This window comes from Musca vetustissima, unplaced genomic scaffold (genome assembly GCF_032173495.1).
Source record: "Musca vetustissima isolate MV318-11 ecotype Yass unplaced genomic scaffold, APGP_CSIRO_Mvet_v1 utg567, whole genome shotgun sequence".
NCBI classification, from domain to species: domain Eukaryota; kingdom Metazoa; phylum Arthropoda; class Insecta; order Diptera; family Muscidae; genus Musca; species Musca vetustissima.
Window position 1 is genome coordinate 83766 of NW_026880033.1, and position 24314 is coordinate 108079.

General features: G+C 35.1%; 1 protein-coding gene across 1 annotated transcript in view; it reads left to right on the forward strand.

The window, feature by feature from the left end:
• LOC133325304 (uncharacterized) overlaps positions 1-24314 on the forward strand; it is a 73986-nt gene that overhangs the window by 41535 nt on the left and 8137 nt on the right. Inside the window, 5 exon segments of the mRNA XM_061534090.1 lie at positions 11667-11815; positions 16801-16922; positions 17015-17170; positions 19423-19795; positions 20857-21236. Coding sequence (XP_061390074.1) covers positions 11667-11815; positions 16801-16922; positions 17015-17170; positions 19423-19795; positions 20857-21236 — 1180 coding nt within the window.

Genomic DNA, 24314 nt, shown 5'->3' on the forward strand with positions numbered 1-24314 from the left:
CATATTTGACCATAAGACTAGAATGTACAATTATAAACAAGTCTCCTAAAATAAATATAGAAATTCTCATAAGCGAATAGGTTAAAAATCTAATTTTTAAATGAATACCTTTTTCAAGTTGCGTTAGAATAATTGCATTTCTTTTGTTTCTTCATGGAATATAATCGAATTCCGTTTTATAACTGGTTAAGGTGACTGCCGAATAAACAAAGTCACCCCTGGTGCAGTGGTCTTAAACACTTTGAGTTATTGGCCCCGTTTCTTCCTCGGTTATGTTAATTTGACGATACGTGTACTTGCTGGTCGCAACAATTGGGTTTGATTGAGTAGCATGTCCCTGGTGCCAATTTTAATTATGTAGTAATCAACAGCATTGACAGTGCAAACTGTCTTAATATTTGTTTCTATGTTTGAGTAGGAAGGAAAGAGTGATAAATTTTGGTTCGCCTTTTGGTTTGACCTAATTTGACTTAACATTACGCACACACCCAAATACATTTGATATGTGGCAAGAGGTTTGTTGACACACCCCTCCGACTTAACCCATTTAGTAGCTTCGTAGAGCCTTTAACCGAGTACATATTGGGGTTAAGTTGTTGACTAATGTTTAACATTCGCTCACCCTTGAAAAGTTGCACACACAAACGGTTGATGACACTTGAGCATTTTAAATTATGCAAATCGTCATTGAGATGACAGATACAGTTACCAGCTAACGCACGTTGCAACAAGTAGATGCCTCCATCTTATGTGGATGTGTGTCGGGTTGCATTGCATTGCTGCGATTGCATTCAGTTTCGGTGCATTTAAAAGCAATGGAGATTAAGTAGTATTTTGATATACAGAAATAGAGGCACAAAAGGCCGATGTAAAACATAGGCATGGTGTAAGATGGGACATTAAAACACAACCGTTCCTTTCGATTGTAGTTTCAATTCTGATTCTTTTATGAAATATTTTTACTTAAGAGCTACATAAACTATTTTAACTTAGCCTAATCTTATACACATAATAGCTATCAATTCTCACAGTGCACATGGGGGTTGCGTTCATTTGTTTTCATCAAATGAGCGCACCAATATGTTTGTGTGTGGACTTCGATTAATTCCTTATTATCAGCGCACACCCGTAGATCTTGTGACTGCCTTAGTCACCTATCTTTAAACACTTAAACATCATTTATGAAATGCATGAATGTGAAGTGATCCTAATAAATGCAAAATGATGCCGAGCATGATCATATATTTTTTGAACACATGGGTCCATATTAATGCTTGATATGTAATAAACAATTGTACGGCCTGTCTATCAGTGAAAAATTGCTTTACTACTAAGAATTCGTAGTAATCTATTGGATCTTTTTACAATGCAAAATATCAATTCGGAAATAGAGTCCGCCGGTAAACCCCGTCTGGTGAAAATATGTACTTCATTTCGACTTTAAGAATATTGCTAATTTTTTTTTAATATTAAATTTTCAAAAAATCAAATTTTTGTTTTCGTACTAAATTACTGATTTTTGATACATATATTGGAAAAAACGGCCTGATCCGAATCCGGTTGGCGATCAACTTTTTGCTGGTGCATTCAAAATATATGAAGGTTTTAATTTGGGCATAAGAACAAATCTTAAAACTATATTGCGAAATTTACTTATTAGATTGCGCCTAAATCTCCCAATACTCAAAATCATTTGAGGCGCATGTGGTTTCCAAGAAATACAGGAGGTTATCATCCAATCCATGCATATTTTGGGAGATTTCATTTGACGGCTTAGCCTTTGTAGTACACGTTGCATTTAAGTACCCAAAAAAATCGTAAAACGCGAATAATTTCCAAAAAGTGCAAAAGCTTTTACGCACATCCGATTCCGGTGTACACCCTACAAAAATACATCGATCTATACCTATACCTAGTAACTCACACTATATTTGGGATAAATACACTCTTTTCTACAGCTCTCTTTTAGCTGAAGATTTTCAAGTTCTGTTTCGCAAAATATCAAAATCCGTATTAGGCCGGAAATTATGTTTCTTTTTGGAAATTTGATGCCATTAAATTTTCACCTGTGGATGAATGTTCCTGTTACGCGTACCATCTATATATATAAAAGAGCTTAGTGTTGAGTGAGTGAATGACTGACTGACAGATCATCGCCCAGACGAAACGACTAAAGCTAGAGGCTTGAGTGTGGGTTGTTGTTGGTGTGTAGGCGTGAGATAAGACTGGGTTTTTGGAGATTCGTACTAGAAGGGTACGAAAAGTACTAAAATGTAGCAAATATGGTACCCTTTGTATTAGGCGAACGGGAAGAGCTAGAATTCTGAAATTTGGAATGTGGGTCACTGATGGAAAGTTACAAAGATGTACCAAAGGGTTTTTGGAAATTCGACCTTTAAGTGTACTAAAAGTACTAAACTTAGTTCTAATTCTACATATATTGAACATACATATACATATATATATAATCTTGAAATTTTATATAGAATACAGGTTGGGAAGTGGTGTTGATGTATAGAAATGGTTTAAGATTTTCGTACTTATGTTTTTTAAAAAGTACTAAATGGTACTAAATTTGGTACTATTTGCATTTAGTTGAGTGTATATAGATGGAATCCTGAAAAGCGGAAGTAGGACTACTGTTGGAATACAGGATTGAGGTAGCTTTAAAAAATCGTACCTTTGTGTACGAAAAGTACTTAATGGTACTAAATTTGGTGCAAGTTGGATTCTGGTTCACATATAGAGCTGGAGTCTTGAAATTGGGAATTAAAATGACAGTTGCAGTGTAGAATTGAGGTAGTTTTGGAAATTCGCACTTATTGGTAAGAAAATCGTACTAAATATAGTACAATTTGAATTTTGCTTAAACGGATGAGCTTAAAACCTGAAATTTGGAATTCTGATTACTGTTGAAGATTGAGCTATAGAGGCATCTGTGGAAATTCGTATTTGTGCGTACGAAAAGTACTAAACGGCACTAGATATGGTACAATTTGGATTTGGGTGAATGGAGAGAGCTGGAAACCTAAAATTTGGAATAATGGTTGCTTTTAGAATATAGAATTAAGGTATGGAAGCATAGTACGTATGTGTACTAAATGGTACTATATTTGGTACAACTTGATTAAGTGTGAATGGATAGAGTTGGACTCCAGAATTTTGGAATTAAAATTACTTTTGAAGTGTAGGATTGACATAGTTTAATTATAGAAACAAAAATTACTAAATGGTACTAATGGCTAGGGTTGATATCCTGAAATTTTGATTAAATTGATATTACTGTTGGAGTGCAGGAATGAAATATGTCGGCAGTTTTAAAAATTTGTCATTTCGTGTACTAAACGGTACTAAATTTGGTACAGTTTAGATCAGAGTGAATGGATAGAGATGGAAAACTTAAATTTAGAATGCAAATCACAGAATTAAGGTAGTATTGGATTTTCGTACTCTTGGATACAAGAAGCACTAAATGGTACTAAATAGGGTACAATTCGTTTTGTGTGAGCGGGAACCCTAAAATTTGGAATCAAAATTAAGGGTGGAGTGTAGGATTGAGATATGGAGGTAGTTTTGAAAATGTATGATTATGTGTACTAAATGGTACTAAGTTTATTTAGATTGAGATAAAAAACTTATATTTGAAAATAAAATTACTGTTAGAGTACAGGATTGAGACAGTATTGAAAATTCAAACTTAAAGTACGAAAAGTACTAAATGGTACTAAATATGCTACAATTTGGATTTATGTGAACGGATAGCGCTGGGATCCTGAAATTTATGATTAAAATTACTGTTGGAGTGTGGTGAACGGATAGAGCTGGAATCCTTAAATGTGAACTAAAGGTTATTATTGGAGAACATTACTTGGGTAGTTTTGGAAATTCGTACTTATGGGTACGAAAAGCACAAAATTTGGTACAAATTGGACATTGGTGAACGGGTAGAATTCGAATCCCGAAAGTTGCAACTTAGGTTACTGTGGGAGTGTAGATTTGACAAAGTTTGGAATATGGGTACGAAAAGTACAGAATGGTACCAAATCTGGTACAACTTGGTTTTTGATGAACAGACAGAGCTGGAATTCTATTGAAATTGTGAAAAATCTGTTCAAAGTTAGATATATATATTTTAGTTCGATTTTATGTAAATAGTGCACCAAACTCCCTATATATCCTTCGATTCACACGAAATTAGGCACAGTGGGCTGAATTACGTCTAGAACGATGTGTGTTAAACATCGTGAAAATCGGTTCCGATTTAGATATAGCTCCCATATATAGCTTCGTCCGATTTACTGCAAATTGTGTACCAAAGTCCCTATATATCTTTCGACTTGCACGAAATTTTGCATGGGGTACTTCACTACTTTCCTTACTGGGTTTAATCTGTTTAATGGAAGTAAGAGAGATTTCGGAAAATAGTGCTTATGTGTATGAAGAGTACTAAATCGCAAACTATAGTACAACAAATTTACAGTATTTACGATACCATATGAAATATTTTTTGTATTCCCTTTCCGCATACGAAGTAGCGGGCACTTTGCTAGTATTATTATAATTGATTTTTGGAAATGGCGGAGTGCGTATTGGAACTAGAAGTAAATAAAAAAATAAAATTCGAGCTTCAAGCCAGACATGTACTCTTCTAACCTCGTTGGAATTTTCGATTCCGATGTTCCAATGAGGAGTTATCATGCCCGCCATTAAAATAAGGACTTTTATTCAATCACAAAAAAAAAAAAAAAAAAAAAAAAAACAAAACAAAACAATAGTCAATATAGTCCATATATAATTGCAAATATTAAAAATGCTAACGCCAAATTCTCAGTTGTGACTACCTTTTATAAGTATGCCATGCTACAAATATGTTTAAAATTGTATAATGTTGTAAATGCAGAAGGACTCGACGGGCAATTGTTTTGATTTTAATTAGAACCAAACTAGAATGATGGCAGCGACTCTGTAATGAGCATAATGAAGCGTCCTTCTCCGGAGATGCAGAAGAGTACATGATGATTGTTCGCCATCACTTTACAAATGATGGTAGATGTTTTTGTAAGCGGCATCCTTTTTTCGCGTTGTTATGATTATCGTTTTCCTTGAGACGTGTAAATTACTCCCACTTAGAACAGCAATTATTAAAGAACAAAAGCGGCAGCGTGAACTAGAGCAGAGACGAATGCACCCATTAGCCCCTCACAGTAGACACTTGGCTGAAAAGTTGTTCTAGAAAAACACAAGTGCACCAACAATGAATCAGGAGAACTGAAAGGACCGAATGTTCCAAAACAAATGATTCATTCTTTCATCGCCTCTGCCGAACCACCTCTGACACCCCTGCCGGCCATCCTTCGCCGTGGCGCATTGTGCATCTACATAAACAAGCAATTCAAAGGCAACAACAGCACGAAGCTATTGCTGGCTGAGTAGCAAGTAATAAAGCTGGGGGGAGCAACTGTAATGCAAATGGGCAAATAATGTATAATTGTATGTATGTACATATGTGCGTTGGCATGTGTTAAAGGGTGAGGGCTGATGCTGCCTTTTGACGTTTCGTGTTTTCGACCCAAGTATCCGAACGAGTAAGTAGTTCCAATATTTTTTAAAACGCAAACAGGCAAGAGAGGCAGGCGTTCCAGTGCAATCTCAACTCCTAATGGCCGTCTACAATGGCTCGACGTAACATAAAGTTAATGGTTGCACATTTTATGCTTCTTATGTAGCTGTAGCTGCCTCAATTATTACCAAGTTTTCTTTCCCCCTTTGAACTTTGAACAACTACTCTACAAGTTAGTTTTCTTTTTCTGGTCATGAGTATGTGTTCACAGAAAATTTAAAAGAGAATGTCAAAAACAATTCAAAGTATAAAACAACATGTCAATATATGACCACGGACAACTATATGTTGGGAAGGGTTGCATAAGATCCATTTGTTCAATTGCGTACTTTAAGCTATCGGACTCCATTAAATTTAGCACTGAATTACAGCATATTTTCCATTTATTATTGCATTTAGTCTATTACTAGTCGAATTTATTATTTTTTTGAACTCATTTGGTGTGATAGAATTCCACATTTTACTAATTTTTATTCCTACCAATCCATTTTCGGTACTCTATATTTTGAAGAGCCATTGATCGATGCATAGACATTGTATACCCCGGAGTGCAAGGAATAACTAAATGTCTATGTCTAACTATGGCAGAACTAATTAGACGCTATCATGTTTTGAAATAACTGAGTCAGCCTACCTCAATTGTCTTTTTATCACTCCGACATATTAAATTTGTTATGCAATTTGCAGTTTCATAGTTCAAAAAATAAAAAAAGAAAAATAAGCAGCATCTTCAGATTTATCTCGGTTTGATAACCAATTCTAACTTCTGTGAATTTTGTAGGATACTGCGTTCGCATAATATCTGCGAACCTGAAAGGATGATATCGAACAAATGTGAAAATTAGTAAGATCTTGCAGTACGGAAACATATCAAATATTATTTGTTTATTTTTAGGCAATTTTGTGTGGAAGGTACCGGGAAGAGTGAACCCATACTATTCGAACTTGATCTATGTATGTACGACCACATCAGCTGGTAATACAGACAGTATATTTTTATGAGGTATATATAAACCGCATAGGCATTAATACTTCACATTTGTAAAAATACCGGAATAATTGTCTAATACATATTTTGTATTTACCGTCCGCAATATGCTTGTTTGCAGAACACATAAGAGTCGGTTATTTTTTGGACATCGACGAGTTATTACAGATTTGCAGTTATCCTGATATTAGATGAGTGGCGATTGCTAGGGACGAAAACCTACCTCAACGAAAACCTACATCTTTGAACACTTTTTTCTTTCAAACCTCATAAAATGTTTTCTTACTAAATTTTTACTAATAGGTACATATCGTTAGCTGAAATGCAAAAAGGCGTAACTAACAAAAACATAATTGTGTAGGAGAAGCAAAAAACTGTTTTGAATGAAAACTATAAACATGTCAAAAAAAGTATGCCCGGCAGGGTGATATTGCATATGACGAATAATAGACAATAATTTTTTTAACAAATTTAGTTATTTAGTTTAAAGGCAGTCATAACTATTAAGTAAAAATTTGAATTTTTTGTTAGTTACGCCTTTTGTTTTTTGTTAATAGGAGCTCCTTTTTTGACCACAGACGTGTGAAACTTTGTCAACACATATAGTTTATTGACATTCATAATATTCATTCAAAAAGTCAATTTTCAATTTTTTGTTAGTTACGCCTTTTTGCATTTTAGCTGACGAAATGTAACTTTTACAATGAATATAAATATTTAATTACTGTTTTAATCGACGAAGTCAAAGTGTTCAAAACTGTACCCCCCAGGGGTTGCCCCCTTTGAACAAAGTTTGGCATATTTGAACGGCTTGTTTTTTAGAGTGTTTATGTTCAAATATATACATATGTATTTTATTAATGCATATCAGAAACGGTTTTATTTATTACAAATTATTACTTTTTTTTTTGTTATTTGAATTTTTGTGATCATTTGAAAGTGATTTTAAGTGATTATTTATACTCTTTCGAGTCGAGCTTGATGATCTAAATTTTGCAATGAAAAGGAAAGCCAGGAGAAGAACCTACGTACCCACCATTATGCGACGCGTTTCGCCGTTTGTTAAGCGGCTCATCAGGCATATTGGGCTATGTGGCTTTACAAAGGTCGTACGTTGATAACTTGTATTTATTCCGCCCTGATGCGAAACTTGCATATGCGAATTAAATTCAAATTTGTCAAAGTTCGACATTTGTCTTCATTCTAGGAACAGTCCTTTTCAAAGCAGATTTTTGTTGTAGCGATGGATAATTAATCCACACACCTACAATTGCTTCCATGGTATACACATGTTTTTGCGCAACCGTTTTGGAAGTGTGTTGATGGCTCAGAACGTTAAGTGGTCTTGGCAACATTTGTGTTGCTCCGAGGACCTAGGTTCGAGCCCTAGCCGTGCTCGGCTGAAATTAATTTTTGTTATTTGAATTTTTGTGATCATTTGAAAGTGATTTTAAGTGATTATTTATACTCTTTCGAGTCGAAATTTAAAAATGTTCGAAAATTAAAAAATTCAGATCAAAATTTATTAAAACACTAGCGGGCCCGGCAAACGTTGTCTTGCCTAGCAATATTGTTGCTGTAAAATTTTCGGCATTTTAGGTTTATTTTTATAAAGGCGCCATACATATTTCCCGTTTAATTTTCGTGTGCAATTAACAACATTATTTTTAAAGACCATGGACAACCTACTACCACATAATATTGTAGCATTGTCCCCATATAAACATCCCGACCGATTTAAGGAATATACATATGAGAAGGTAGTTGAAAAGTTCGATCTTAACAACATTTGTATATGTCATTATATCTCCTAATTTAATTTATCGGTAGGTGACATATTGAGGTATTTGTAATTTTATAGTCACAGGTTCAATACGAATAGGTAATAAAACTTTTTTTGATATGAACTTAATGATAGAATTTTTCACAGAAAATATCATCGTTATATGTTGTGTTTATAAGTTCAAAGATATTGACCAACGATTGGGCAAATAACCAACATATAATGTCAACATTTAAGGTACTTAACACTAGAACGCCGAAGGCGCTCATTTTGACCGCTTTCCAATTTCAAGTACAAAAGCAACTGTGCATTTAATGACACTTCTCAATTATTTTTTTTGAATTCTCACAAAAAAAGTTTCAATACATTATCAAACCAAATGACAAAAATATTTTCCAAATTTTCAATAATTGACAAATAAAGGCTTAAAGGAATAATATGCTACCAATTAATTTATATACATATACATATATACCTATGTATGTATATATATAGATTTTCTTCGCTTTTGTGCTGCAGTTTTTTCACGAACCTTTATCTGACCAATGAACAGGTATTACTGTTTTAATTATCGGTTAAAATGTAGCGGGTCAAGTAAACCAAACCTTTTTTATGAATAACTAGCGGGCCCGGCAAACGTTGTCTTGCATAGCCATATTGTTGATGTATAATTCACATAACGATAGCCCAATATTAAGTTAGCTTTTTCTACCATCCACGATTTGAGATAGTGCTCTGCAATTTGAACATACATTTCATTCCGGCTGAGACACATTTTTGCGAATAATTATCTATTTAGATCCAAGTTATGATATAGGAATACATATATGTAGGTATCGCCCCATTTTCGGCATTATAAAGACATTGGCCTAGTTTTCTCATAGAGTTGGCTACAATTAGGCACAACGGACTCCTGTGAATAAAAAACGTCATCCTACAAATTATGCACTATAGCTAAACGATTTAAAAAAAACGCCATAATCATTTCCCGTTTTCAAACCTGAGTGTTATATGTAGTAACATCGGACGGAGGTTTTGGTATAACCTTAAAATTTGTTATAATTTCTTGGCTTTTTTTCTTATATTGCTAGTTGTTATATTTCCAGCTGAGCTTAATGATAGATTTGGGCAAAGAAAATATCTCGTATATTTGTTTTTTCTGTGATACACATTTTTGATATAGGATATATGCGAGGTGTTCTATTTATAAGTTCAATGATATTGAAAAACGATTAGCATATAACCACCTGATTTCATATTTCCGTGGCTTCTCAACTTTTCTGGTACTTTAATGAACAACATGTTTCTATTATTATTTTCAAACAAATTAATCTGGGCATGGATCTTATTTTAGAACGTCTTCTCATTTTCCAACCTTGCATCAGTTCCAAAATATACGTGCATTCTATGGAAAACATGTATATACAATGATATACTTCTCAATTATTTTTGGTATTGCCCAAAAAAATTTTCAATACAATGTCAATCCAATTGACAAAAAAATAAATATTTTGAAAATTTTCAATAATTGACAAATGTAGGCTTAAAGGAATGATACGCTACCGATGTTCTCCCAAAAAATCTCAAAATAACAACTACGACATGGGGCAAACAAATTAGCTCGATAATAAATTCGTGGAAATGCAAATATGCTGCATAATATTTTTTTGCAAATTTTTCTCGGCTTTCGATTTTTTCTCATATTTTAAACCTTCCCTAGACCTCCACGAACATTTCAAGACTAAGATCAGATAAATCCGTTCCGCCGTTCCCGAGTTTTAGCGAGACTAACGACCAATGTTTGGTCGTCCCCGTTTTGGGATTATTATTATTATTGATTGGCAAAAAAAAATTAATTTTGATTCAAAATTTTCGTTTCTTGCCTGCTTGTTTTATCAAAAAAAAAAAGGATTTTTCAAAACCAAAATGTTGCAAACCAAAATTTTACTGCTAAACCTGCTAACAATGCGAATACAACACAAAAGGAATTATTAAAATCCGATGAACCGTTCTCTAGTTTTTAGCAGACAACGCACATCATTTCATTTTTATATATATGTAAGAGATAGGAGATTATAAAATTCTATCCATTATAAGTTTACTCAGGGGGGTTTCAGGTAGACCCATAATGGAACACATTTTCGATATTTTGGGGTGTCTTAGACACATTTTTCAACCGCGTTGGCTGTAATTGTATATTTTTGGTTGACACCATAGTTGAAGAATTCCTCGAAGTGAAATTTTTCGCAATAAATTTATGTTTGCAACAGCAATTTTATTTCCATTTTGTTCTAGCGTTCCCCAACCGCCTTAATTGAAATCCTGTATACGTTCCCGGAACAATATAAGTACAGTATAAACTCGATAATTCGGACCTCGTTAATGCGGATTATTCGGTAATCTGGACTGCATTTCACAAACCATTGCTTATTCTATAATCCCGATTGATTAGCTTTATTCCATTCAAACAATTCGGATTGTGAAGATACGTATTTTGATTTATTTTTTTATTATGGTATGTTATCGTATTTTTGCAATGAATAACTATGTTTTTTAATAAAAAATAAAACTAATTAAATTATCACTAAATTAATATAAATTTAAACCAATTTAAAAAAAAAAAAAAACTCGATAATACGGAAATCTCGGTAATCCGAATTGGGGTCTGCAATCAAGCGAGTTTTTGTAACTTCTGGCTAAATAAGTAGTATTGTGTTAATATTATCCCGCATGAGTTTAACTTAAAATCCATCGACGCCTTGATCACCACGAACTTGTGAGAGGGGGGGATGTATGTATTTCATATGCATGTCGGGCCCTTAGTGCCAATAATGACTTATTTTTTTTTATTTATATTTTCATAACTTTACTTAATGTAGGCCATCCGCAGCATGTATTGCGGGAATCGTATGACTCGGATACTATCGAACTTATGTCGCAAGTCAGTGACACATCGATAGAACACACACACAGGCTCGTACCCACCCAGGGAAAGAGACAGCTGTAACAATTATTCCAGGAGTTTATTACTTATATTTTACTTATTTCTGGTATTGGTACAAAATAATCGTAGGCCTGCTACTGCTGGTATACTTATCTAGCAGATGCCCGAAGTCGAAAGCAACGAGCATTGAGAGTGCCGTTATTACTCTCAATGATTGAACCTATGGGTGTGTGCGATGTGTATGGTCTGTGTGTGGAAGAGTAGACTGAATTAGGGATACACGTTATTTTTGAGGTGCTAATTGTATTTGTGTTCTCTTGGTTAATTACAGAAAGAGCTGTTCGTGAGCAAACTCGACCCGGGGTCACCGCGCGGCGAACGTAAACTTTCAGCAGTCACTGCGCCATCGATGAAAACAAAGTGGCTGAAGGCAATTAAAAGCTTAAAACCGGCATCAGGTTCAGCAGTTCAATCGGACAGGTGAGTGCATTTAGTTTGATTACATGTGTGCTTTTGTTTGTGTTGTATGTCGAAACACAATGCCGGAATATTTGTCTCAGGGTCAACCGTGCTGAACAGGAATTTTTAGTGTGCAAATTCTTGCCTCAAATGTGTAAACTATTTGGTTGGCATATTCTGTAAACATATGAGTCGGTAAATGTCCGGAGATAAATAGATTAGTCCGTCAATGATATCCGTGGATTGTTGAAATAAATTAATAAACATAACTTAGGGGTGTGGTGTTCATACATAGTATGTCCTTGTACTCTCAGCCATAACCGATTTTTCGAGGCTCAGAACGGTGACGGTGCTGCAGTGCATGACCGATTATGAGGTGGGCAAATAATAATAAAAATATGTTAACACTTGCATTCATATGGTTGAATGGAAACATTCATACGAATAGCTTGCGGTGTCCTTGATGTCGGTACGGGCCATTGCACATGGTGGGCAAACCGAACCAGAGTGTGGTAATAACATAACATTTGGGTTTCTTTCTATGTGAGAATTCGTTAGAGCAGAATCATGTTGCGGTCCAGTTATTGACATAGAAGGCAATGTGTACAGTTCTCGCTTCACACTTGTCCTCCTATTGTTACAACGGGCACTGGAGTGGAATGCGAGAAATGCTCTGTGAAATGTGGTATTTCAGTAAAAGTAAAATAGCAAAAGTATGCAATAAACTTGTATCAGGTTATATGTTCCAGTGCAAATTGTGAATGGTTGGACCCTTCCGTAACAAAAAGAGTGGCAAAAAAAGACAAAATGTCTCCATTTAAACGGTAGTCGATAGTAATATCTTCCAATGTATATGGACGAAAACATGGGTCGTTCGTGTAATTTCACATATTATATCGCTAGTAAGGATTTCATAGCATTACATTTGTGTACATGGGAATCCTCATCATTGGCAATGACAAGGATTATCTTTGTTGTTCGTGTAGGAAGGTGGAGACAGCGGCCGATGGATATTTTTGCCAAAGCACTCGCAACAATTTTGAAGTTTCGTGGATTCTCATTCACGCGGAGTTGGTTTATTCGTATCGTGTCGATGCGATTCGGCAAAATAATATTTCATATTATATTATTCTTCGATCGTTTCACCATTTGCCGACATATGTTGGGGTTAATTATAAATATGGTTGAACTCTTTTCCAAAATACATGATAGTTTTCTATAATCACCTTGCCACTTGCAAAATAGTAATTTTTACGTTGCTATTTGTTTTTGCTCACATTTATTCTCATAAAATATCCCTCGATTCCATACTTTCCCTAAACCCTTGCCGAATTCCTGTTATAATACCCCTTAAAAACAACTATTTAAAATGAATCTTTATCGAATTCAGTCAACCACGCTCCAATCAAATGTATCACGCCGTTTCGACTGTCTTAACTCTAAGGTAATAACACGAATTGCAAATTTCGACTTAGTTATTGATATTTTAATTGTAAGGCATTTTTGTACACTTTAGATGTAAATAGATTTATATGCCAATTACTTCCCCATCCAAATCCAATATTATTTTTTTCTGTAGGTGCTAGTGGCATATATTGTAGTAGCATGCACTAAAACAGTTCCATTATATAGTCAAATTTGTACATGTCGTAACCTATATCCCGTATACATCCCCATTATAATTGTCTTGCACGAATTGTTATAGGCATATAACCGGATGAAGTGTTCGATATATGACCAATGGCACGATGTCTTAATATATAACGCTGTAAGAGCCAAAGTAGGGCACAGGCGGCGCATATGTACATCTATATGCATCTAGTCTGGTATATATATTTTTATTTAGATATCTTAAAACCTGATGATTAACGACACATCAAATGCAAAATCAAAAAATCATTTCGCTTTTCAATAAACGTTCGATGATAAAAATGTGCACAGTATCAATCGGTGTATATAGTCCAATTTATTTTTATTATTTATCCAGATTGTGTAAAATGCTATCTGTAAAATGATTTATGATTTTTGTAAAAAAATTAAAATATGTAATAATCTAAAGTGTTTCTTCGTCAATGTTACGTTTGGTTGGTGTAGCTATTATACTTTTATTCAGCAAGACTAAAGTGCATCTCCGAATGAATTAATACCGATGCATTAATTCTGTACACAAAAATATTGACATGGACTAGGAACAATTTGGGAGCTCAAAGAGTTAGCTAAATATAATTTGTGTCGGTGGATTTTTTAGTTTGCCTAAGAGAATCCGCATATTTTAATAAAAGGGAATACAGTACACCTAACATTCAGAAAATCACCCTTATTATAGAAAATAAAGGTCCGAATGCACCAGAAATTGCTAGAATTAGTAGAAAACAATAAATTATTCTCAAAATAAATACACATTTGAAATAAAAACTTCTTCAATAAAGTCTATCGAATTTGAACGGTTTCTTTTAGGTTAATTCCCATTTTTTGAGTTTTTGTTTCAAATATTTATTTATTGTTTTCCACTAATTCTAGCAAATTCTGGTGCATTCGGATTTTTATTTTCTATAAAAAGGGTGATTTTCTGAATGTTAGGTGTACTGTACAAATGTTTGGCAATTTTGATAGATTTTACAGATTTAAAAAAAAATTGTCTGTAAATGATTTTATCGGTGCTTAGTTTCCACAATTTAACTAAATTAAAAAGCTTTTTAAAAATTAATTTCAAAAAAATGCAGTAAAGTAAAAAATCACAGAATGTTTTAATTATGTAGCCACTTCAAAGTCGATGTTTTTTCATAAAGCCGTTATTTATGAAAAAATTGCATGTAATACTCTTCTATTTTCACACCATATCTCTGAAGTGCAGTATATCGAAGTGTTTGAATTAAAAATGTTCAAAAATGCTTTTAAAGAATCGAGGGCTCATCAAGAACTGTTTACCACAATAAATGTTTTAATTACGTGACCACCACTGTATGTATATATATATATAATAAAAAACTACAAAAGCACACACAAAAGCAAAAAGGCTTAAGGAAATTATAAAACTGTTAGCATTGAAATAGTTGTTTTGAGTTCTATATGTTGCAAGTTTCCGTTTCATGCTCATGCCTGCACAATAGGTGGTCTATTTCTAAGATATTCATTGTATCTTATAAATAGACCACCCAATATATCTGCAATATCTGCGTTGGAGGAATGTTAATCAAAGTGTATTTGACATGTCCATACCTTAGTAGTTTAAGTCATTTAATTCGTTACACTGTGTCAGTCCGTCGGCCAGAGTTACTTTTGTGAAAATGTTACCCGCTCTCACAACACAAAGAAAACCTCAAACCCCCTTGGAATGCACTTACACCTCATACTCTACCGCAACCCAATTTGGTCCTTCTTCAGTCAAACAGTTAGCCCGCTGCTTTACAAATAGGAAATAAAACAATTCAGCTTCGCCCATGAAATGCAATTTTTAAATTTCTAAAACTGGTCAGTTCTTTCTCCCACTTGACAACCAATAACAAATATATATTAAATCTTATAGTTTTCATATGTACCACATTAGCTTAGTACCAGTTTGGGCACTTAACAACGACGGACCACCACACGCATTTAGATGTCACCTGGGCGCCATAAGAACACACCCTCCCGTTTTCACTTAATATAACCGTTTAACACAATCAACAAGTCCGGAGTGCGTGTCGCTCATTCAATTGAAGGGGGTCATAACTTAAGAACACCGATTTGGATTATTGCACGTTTCAGTATATAAATAAAATACAATTTAGCACTGAGTTGCCAATTGTGTTATGGGTTAATTCTTAAGGCCCCGTAAACGGTAGTTCTTTTGTCTGGCGAAGCACAAATATCTACTCTCCGTGACAGATTTTTATATTTCATTTATCTGTTTTTTCATTTTCCTTGAAATGCATGCAATGTAACGTCGATTATCGATCAATTTAAGGGGACCAATCCCTATCTCTATTGCAAAAAAATGAATTTCGGTTTTCTATTTTATTCGAACCTACACTGAGTCAACAATGCCCCTTTAAATTTTCAAGTGAATATCGCAATAACTCTGGACGGTTTTTACTTCTCAAACGTTTTTCTCGAAGCAGTGTTTTTACTACCTTTCCAAATTTTAATGTTATTCTGTACGTATATAGCTATCGTATAAACTAGGATAGGACAAATTCAATCGGGCAAAATCTTCCTTATTTTCTAACTCGGTGTGTTATCGAAAATAGGACATTTTTCAAGAATTAATTTTTAAGTGGGAGAGCTTGTTCGACTGACAATTTCTTTGTCTTTGTAGAATGCATGAAAAACCTCAAGTTCGAAAATAAATGTATTTAAACGCTAACCCGAAAATATAAAATAATAAATACATTTGGCAAACAGTTTTAAAACCTACATAAGGTTTCTTCAGATTTATTATGTTTGATTTCAATGCGTTTTGGACAAACGCATCTTTTTCAATGATTTGGCTACTATCGCTACAATTTTCTATCATTCCTTACTTTTTGTCATTCTTCCCTCTTCTCGTCAAAAATGGTTATTTCGACTTATTAATCAATAAATATTTATTTGTTGCTGTCTAATAAACTGTTAGCACTGTGAAATTGCTAACTCCGGCTTTACACTAGGCAATTTCAATTGTTAGGGGGAATACAACAATCAACCCTTCACCTCTCTCGCCCAAAAACGAACAATTGCCGCGAGTACAATTGCCTAATATACTTTTGGTATAACTTATCTTTATATGTTTCTAGAGAAACTACTGATTGTGAGGCATAACATCAAGCATAAACTAAGATGTACTTATTGTTTTGGCCAGTTGTGTATATGTTTTGTTATCTATAGCTTAGTTTCCTCCCCCCTCATTTCTTTGATTCTTTCCACATAATGTAACCTGAAGTCATGCATTTCAGTAATAACGTAAAATATTGAAGATGCTTACCAGTATTTCCATCATTTAAATGACTCTATATTTCCTTTATATATAACGGAAAATGTGCTTACAGACGCAATGGTGCAGGAAGCTCCTCACAACCAGTACGACCTAATGAAGACGGTAGTCATCACCTGCAGGAATACACATATAAGAAGATAACAGCCTGTGATGTCTGCTCTCAAATTTTACGAGGTAAGCGATGTTGTTACCATTACTCTTTGAATAATGCACGACCGCATTCGCTTCGAAATAAAATAATGTATATGTCGTTTTCTTTCTCATAGGTCATACACGGCAAGGTCTACGCTGTCGAATTTGTAAACTAAACGCTCACGGCGATTGTGCCTCTCAATTACCACGCTGTCAGCCCAAACAAAAGCTTTTGAGACGCCAGAAAAGCACATCGGAATTGGAAAACCGCGTTGACGTCGAAGAGGAAAGTAAGTATGCCGCGTTACAATCGAATCCGCCAAGTTGAACACCGGCCGTCACCATTGCCTGCTATCTAAAGCCACGAGTTTTACATTTAATCGGGAACCATTTGCGGAATCGGTTAAGCTTTAGACCTGTTTGTTGTGTTTCTAACCTTCTGTCCAGTCCGACTTACAAGACAATCGTTCCGAAGAATTTCATTTAACCCATCACATTCAGCTATTTACATCCATCGATTTCCACCCAAACATAGATTGCTACTTCCTAAACCAAGGTTGTCACCTTTTCTTCAGTATGTGCACCTAATACTTACATAAAACAATAGAGGACTAGTGAGCCTGGCAGCCTGTCAGTTCATCGGTATATTGGATTCCAATAATTTCCATCTATTGAATAAACTAAGAATAACATAATTATTATTTGAAATGTGATCCTGCTTCGGCAATGAGCTACATGACGTATCATTTATGATATACTTGAATTTATAGCGATATTATCTATTGCGATTCTTGAAATTTGTGTTACATAATACAAAACTTTACTATGTCCATGGGACAAACTTGTTTATGCAATATATTTATATATATATATATATATTTATATATATATATATGATATATATATATATATATATATATGATTTTGACCTAGAACTAAAGTGGTAATTAATCAATCAACAAGACATAGATGTCGCACTTTTCAATGGAGGCAATTCAATTGCCGTCAAGTGACTGCGCATTAATAAACTGGAAGTTTTACTTGTGTGCACCATTTTTCCACAGAATCATGACAAATAGGAGAACATCGACAGATGCTTATGTTTTCTTGTGTTTATCGTTTATAAGGAGCAACTTCAATATTCAGATTTGGCGAAATGTGATAATTTGTCAATTCGTGGCAGGGCGGCTGCGGAAGTAGCAATTAGTTTGTGGTATCATGCATGCCTTTAGGATTTATTAAAGCTAACCAGGTTATAGGGCTATTAGAATGAGCTGTGACACATTCACATCGATTTCATTTCTATTACTTTGCATTGCAATTGTGTGTCTGTGTGTATGTATTGTGGAACAGTAGACGAGGACAATGTCAATGTGATGAAGCCAGCCAACCTGACGGCAAATGTATCGCCTGCAAAATTCCGCCAAAAGGCGCCATTTATGGAGCGCATTGTTCAATTAGGTACATCCACGTAATTTAGTCAACCAAACTATACCAACAACAACATCAAATTCGACCAGATATCACAACATTCCCAATTCAATCAAGAAAACAACTAATCAAATATTAAAACTGACTTGGATTTGTTGCGCTTTTTATATCCGACGCCGAGCCTATAGCTATAACTAGGCGCTAAGGCAGGCTATTTGTTTGGTCAATTTTGGTTTGCATCTCGAGTTGAGTTTTAATTGGTTTATGTTTATATTTTTTATACACAAACACGTAAGTCCCGCACAGAACGATAGTGACCATATAGCGGAATAGCACATCATTAGACGGTCATATATCGACATACATACACCTATATATTTACATATTCCAAATACAGTAAAACAGTCGAATTATTATGCACAAAATTCGATACAACACCTAGCAAACACTGGTACAAATATTTCATTTCTTAGTGGTAAGCAGACGTTCATTGGTTGTTAGTGGAGCATGTGATATCTGTGTAAATTTGAAAATAATAATGATAATTGAATATTATTATTCAAAAAAAAAAAAAAATAATAATAATAATAAATACAATAGTTGGAAGGAAGTGCGATTCGAATCCGAAATTACCGTACATACCGTACAGGGAACCATTCAAAATTATAGCGAAAAATCCAAACCAACAAGGTTAGGCAATTTCTGTATTGTAAAAAAGACGTCGCGTAATTGTGAAACTATGCCCAAAAAACGTGCCGTCGATACCGAAATTCCAATACGAGCAACACGACGTGACATAGATATAATGTTTATAGGGCAATGCAAACACCACTCGTATCTAGCGCTAGAATTGCATATTCTCTTAGCCTTCACTGTTACAGCTAAATTTCCATACTCTTGTAAATTTCTGGACTTATTTGTACTCATACAACATACATATGATTTATTAACTTTTAACATGTATTTCATCGATATCAAAAATTTAAAATTGCAAAATAATCGGCTTTATTGAAATTCGACCAAATTCTAAATGAAATCTATCAATTGATCTGGCCCCTAATCTGATTGAATCTGAATGATCAACCGAACAAATCAACCATAACCTAATAAGAACTCACCGATATCGATCAAGTGTATCGGATTTTAAAACAAGGCGGAGAAAATAAAAACGCCAACACCATTGCAGCTGATAAATCCGTCCAGAGTACAGCAAAAGATGGCCTGTCGCATACTGATATTCCCATTGTAAACGTACCCGAATATCCCGAACGCAGCGACCGTCCAATAGCCATGGGTGCTGCCAGTTCATCAGCAAGTGGTCGGGGTGTTCGTAGCGGAGTTCGACCACCGCCGGTACATATGCCCATTCTCGGAGTGCAACTGCAGCAACAGGAATTGTCACAGCAGTGGAGTGGCGGCATCTCCAGCTCGGCAGGAGGAGGACTTCCAGTGCCTGCACAAGACATATCTAGTAGTTCAGGTCCGCCATCCAGATAAACTACACTTTTAGCCTTCTTCCCATGCCTCCTCTAAACTAGTTCACACAGGTTTCACACTTAACAATTTTCCTTTTATGGACATTTCCAACATCTCATCATTTTTGATTTGGATCCACCCCTCTTCTCTTCTGATGTATCGAACTTACAGTAGAGTCTTTAATAATCACCTCTTCGTTCAATTTAGTAGATTTGTTTTGTATTATTATTTTTATTTGTCTGTTTGTTTGTTTGTTCCACAGCCATAAGTCATTATTTTCGATATATATACGTATTGCAAATGTTCCATCATCGCTTAAGTTGAACGCGGATTACTAGAATTGACGTCAAAACACACAAACACATTCTTTCATTCCCATACACCCCCCATCCTCCACCCTCATTCATTAGTTGTATCTGAAAAGCAGTTTCCTCACTTTGTGTACCCCTAGGAATTCCTCTTTACTTACCATATACACAAGTGATATGTTCAATTCAAGATTATCACTATATTAGAAGATCATGCGTCTAAGCCTGGGCACAAGCATCCCATAAAAGACTTGTCATTTCACGGTAACCGCTTCGGGCTCCTGCCGCACTTCATCGGACAAAAGCAAGTCTCTCGTTTCTAAGCCATTTTTAACACAAAAACTTATTATAATATCTTAGCGTTGTTGTAAAGACCGCAAAGGAACAACGAATAGAAGAGTGCTATATGTAGAACGTCTTCCCGATAGTTTCCCCATTGTATGGGCGGGAGTAGGAGTGGACTGATCGGATGCAATAAAGTCTGAAGAGATTTTTTAAATTTTTTATTTGCAATGCCCAACATTCTAGTTCCAATCTTTCTTTTAGTCTATAGAAATGAGGGTTAATGGTGCTGCGTTTGTTCTATCCCAGCACCATATTTCCATGTCTTATCAAATGTGATAATTTTAACATGTTGAATCGATTTGTTGTACATAGTAACAATAGCACAGCGTGACTGTGCCCTTGTTTTTGAAATGATAACAAAAATAGTGGTGCTATTATTGTCTGCTCAACTGTATACTTGCTTATTTTCAAAATAGTTTATGTGAAAATCGAATTTTAGTAGATTGTCGTCTTGTCAGAGAATTACCTTCAGTGGCGAATATGTCAACGGCGGCCTATTTAAGCGGGGGCATAGGCATTAATTATTATGCGACATCAGCAACCATTATGAATTCGGGTGCGGCCACAGGAGCTTCGACGGCTCCAACATCTGCCATGTACACTCAACAGCAATCTCGGTATTCCTTTATGCCGGGACTACAACACCAACTAGCAACAACAGCAACAATACCAACACAGCCAGTTTCCGCTGATCCCAGCCTGCGAAGACGCCTCTTCGCCGGCTTTCGTCCAATGTCTGGATTGGGGCGCTCTCGTTCACGTTCATCTCAACATCGTTCAATATCATTGCCAGAAAGTAATTACATAAATGTTTATATGTATTTGTACCTAAACAAAGTGTCTTGTTCGTCTGCTACTGTTTTTATGCGTGTTCTTTCGTGTTCGTACTACTGTGGTCAATTTGTTTCTCTAACACATAGAGGTACACTAACGAAATCACCTTCATAGAGGACGCAATGGGCGCCGAAGCCCGCATAAACGTCACATGTCTGAGGGATTTAAAATTTGTATATATAATCCGTAGATCATTGTACATGTCCTGTTAATGTCTTCTTTGTTTCATTTCCTTGTTGTATTTGTACGACCCTGCTTCTAGATTTTCATTTGTATTTGTCTTTAACCGTCGTATTTAATTGTTTTTCCACCAGAACCTTCAGTGCCCTCTGTTCTGTTTTCATTTGATGTGATTCTTCCCTTTCGCATATTTACACGTACTCACCTATATACACACCTCTGTAACTTGGCACACCGGCATTAAGACACTCACACATACATAAATTATTCAATCTAATCTTTTCAACTAATAGTCCGTTGTAGTGAATAGCATATTTTCCAACGCCGTGATGCTTTCTAGAATAATGTACTTCAAGGTCCGCAAAACCTCTCTATACAAGTTATCAAAAGTTCTTCCAGTATGCAATTCACTCGGAAGGTGTACTTTTAATACTTTAGGGGCAACACGGCTTTGTGTGCCAAATATGCAATTCCGAAAAATTGTACGGAAATATAATGATTTTTGGTATCTCCGGATTCGTCTCGCGTTTGTGACACTCGGTCTATAAAGAAGTGATACCAAACACGTTTCGCATGACTCTTGACTACATCTATAGTGTTTATGTACGTGTGTGTACTTTTGCTACTTGATCATATCCTATGTATTCGTTCGCCAAATCATCGGTCTCAATTTTGCACTTTCATATACCGCCATTTCCATCTGTCATCCTATTCACAAAAACACACCCATACAATGCATTCATTTATTTCATCGCACTAACCTGGGCCCTTCAATCACTTGATACCAATGCAAATAATGATCATTATTGGAAATATCTCTCCCTGGCTTTCCTTTCCATTCGCCCTAAAAAGGCATACAACTCATATATAACGGTACATTGATATAACGGGTTTTTTGTGGTTGGAAAAAATCGAGTTTTTCGATATATGCTGAAAACAATTGATATATTAATATTATACATATATTATATTAGACATTGGGGTGTGCGACTTATTTAAAAAAAAATAGTGGAAAGCTCGCTTGAGCACTAAAATTCTAAAACATGTCCTCTTAATAATTCCCTGCAAGCAAAAACTATCGCGGAAGTGAAAAAGAAGTGACGCCTAAGCGATAGAAACAGTTGCGGAAGATAGTCGCATTCTTATGGCGGAAGTCACCTCCTTCGGGAAGAAATGAACCACGTCCGCGTCACTTCCTGGAAGTAACGCCTGGGTAACTTCTTGGAAGACACTCGGAAGTGACTTCCTTGAAGTGACGCGGGAGTGGTTCATTTCTTCCCGAAGGAGGTGACTTCCGCGATAAGAATGCGATAATCTTTTGCGACCGTTTCTATCGCCTAGGCGTCACTTCTATTTCACTTCCGCGTTACTTACATTGGCAAGCATGATTTGTTTAGTCGGGAATGTAATACCAATAGGGAAATTATAATCCATATTTTAACATTTTCACATTAAAAATTAATCAAATAATTTACAACATTAACTAAATTCTTTTTCACATATTATTTCTTTAATATTTATTTTTAGATTATTGTACATTTAAAAATTATTTTAATTACCCTCTTGAACAAATAATAAAAAGCACATCATATTTGATTTAAAAAATTATATTTTTTCCGCGTATCAATCACTTTGAAAATCTTACAACAACAACATATGAATGAATGTTTTCTTTTGTAATTTTGTTTTACATGAGAGAGAGAGGAAATTTTGAAACAATGTAAATTGTTCCTGTAAAACTTTATTGATCTTCTTTTTATCCTCCTAGACGTCAATAAGAAGTAACCCCAATACTATATAAAGCGGACAACAATAATTTTGTTTTTGTAAATAAACAAACTGTCACCTTTTATCCGGAAAGAAGTGACGCGGAAGTGACTTATAGGCGAGGGAGTGAGAAACTCACTTCCAAATGCTTGCAGGGTTATATATAATGTTTCCCATTAATATCATTTTTATAAGCTCCAACTTGTATGCCCGCCTTGCCCGGCATTATATTTTGTTTTATTTTAAAATACACACTCCGGGGAAGCTACTCCTAAATTTGCATCTGCCTTTATTTGCCTTTTTTATTTTGTAGCATTTTAAGAGAATTGTCATAAAAAGGAAAAACTCATTGAGGGTGACCTTAATTCACCGTTCTAGTCTAAACGTACACCTACATTCATACATTTTTGAAATGAGGACTTATACCCACAGAATAATTATCAAAAAATACATAGTTAAAAGTGGTAAAAATCATTTTATTACCATAAATCCAATGTAGAGTTATATGGGACCCACTATATCAAAACGTGGCCCTTTATAAATTATATTCAATAGGGTAGTACCAATACACATTAGCAACATATTTGCTATAGGGTAGTACCAATACACATTAGCAACATATTTGCAATTATCTACATATATTAGTTTTTAAAATGTAAATAGATAAATAGATTTGAAGTTCGTCCATTGTGCCACATGCGGTATGTTCTAGGACCAGGAGAAGGGGGCAATCCCAAATAACACACTATGTACATGTATTCCTTTACGTAGATGAGTGTATTAGATATGCGTAGAGAAATAGTGGCCTAGCGTATTTAGAAAACAATGATGTTGTAAGAGATGATTAGTAGATGAACGTGAAACGTACATGGGAATGTTCCAGATACATGTTCTTTTATTGCCAAACACTAGTTTTGCCACACGACAATGCATGAATTTCGTCCACTACTAACAACAATTGTGTCATTTTTAGCGTTGCTTTGCTGACACTAACCGTCACTACACAGGCCAAATATCTTTTCGACATTTGCAACAGATCTAATAAAATGTGTCTTAAATCTTCCCATCATAGCTACAGATGACAAACCCACCA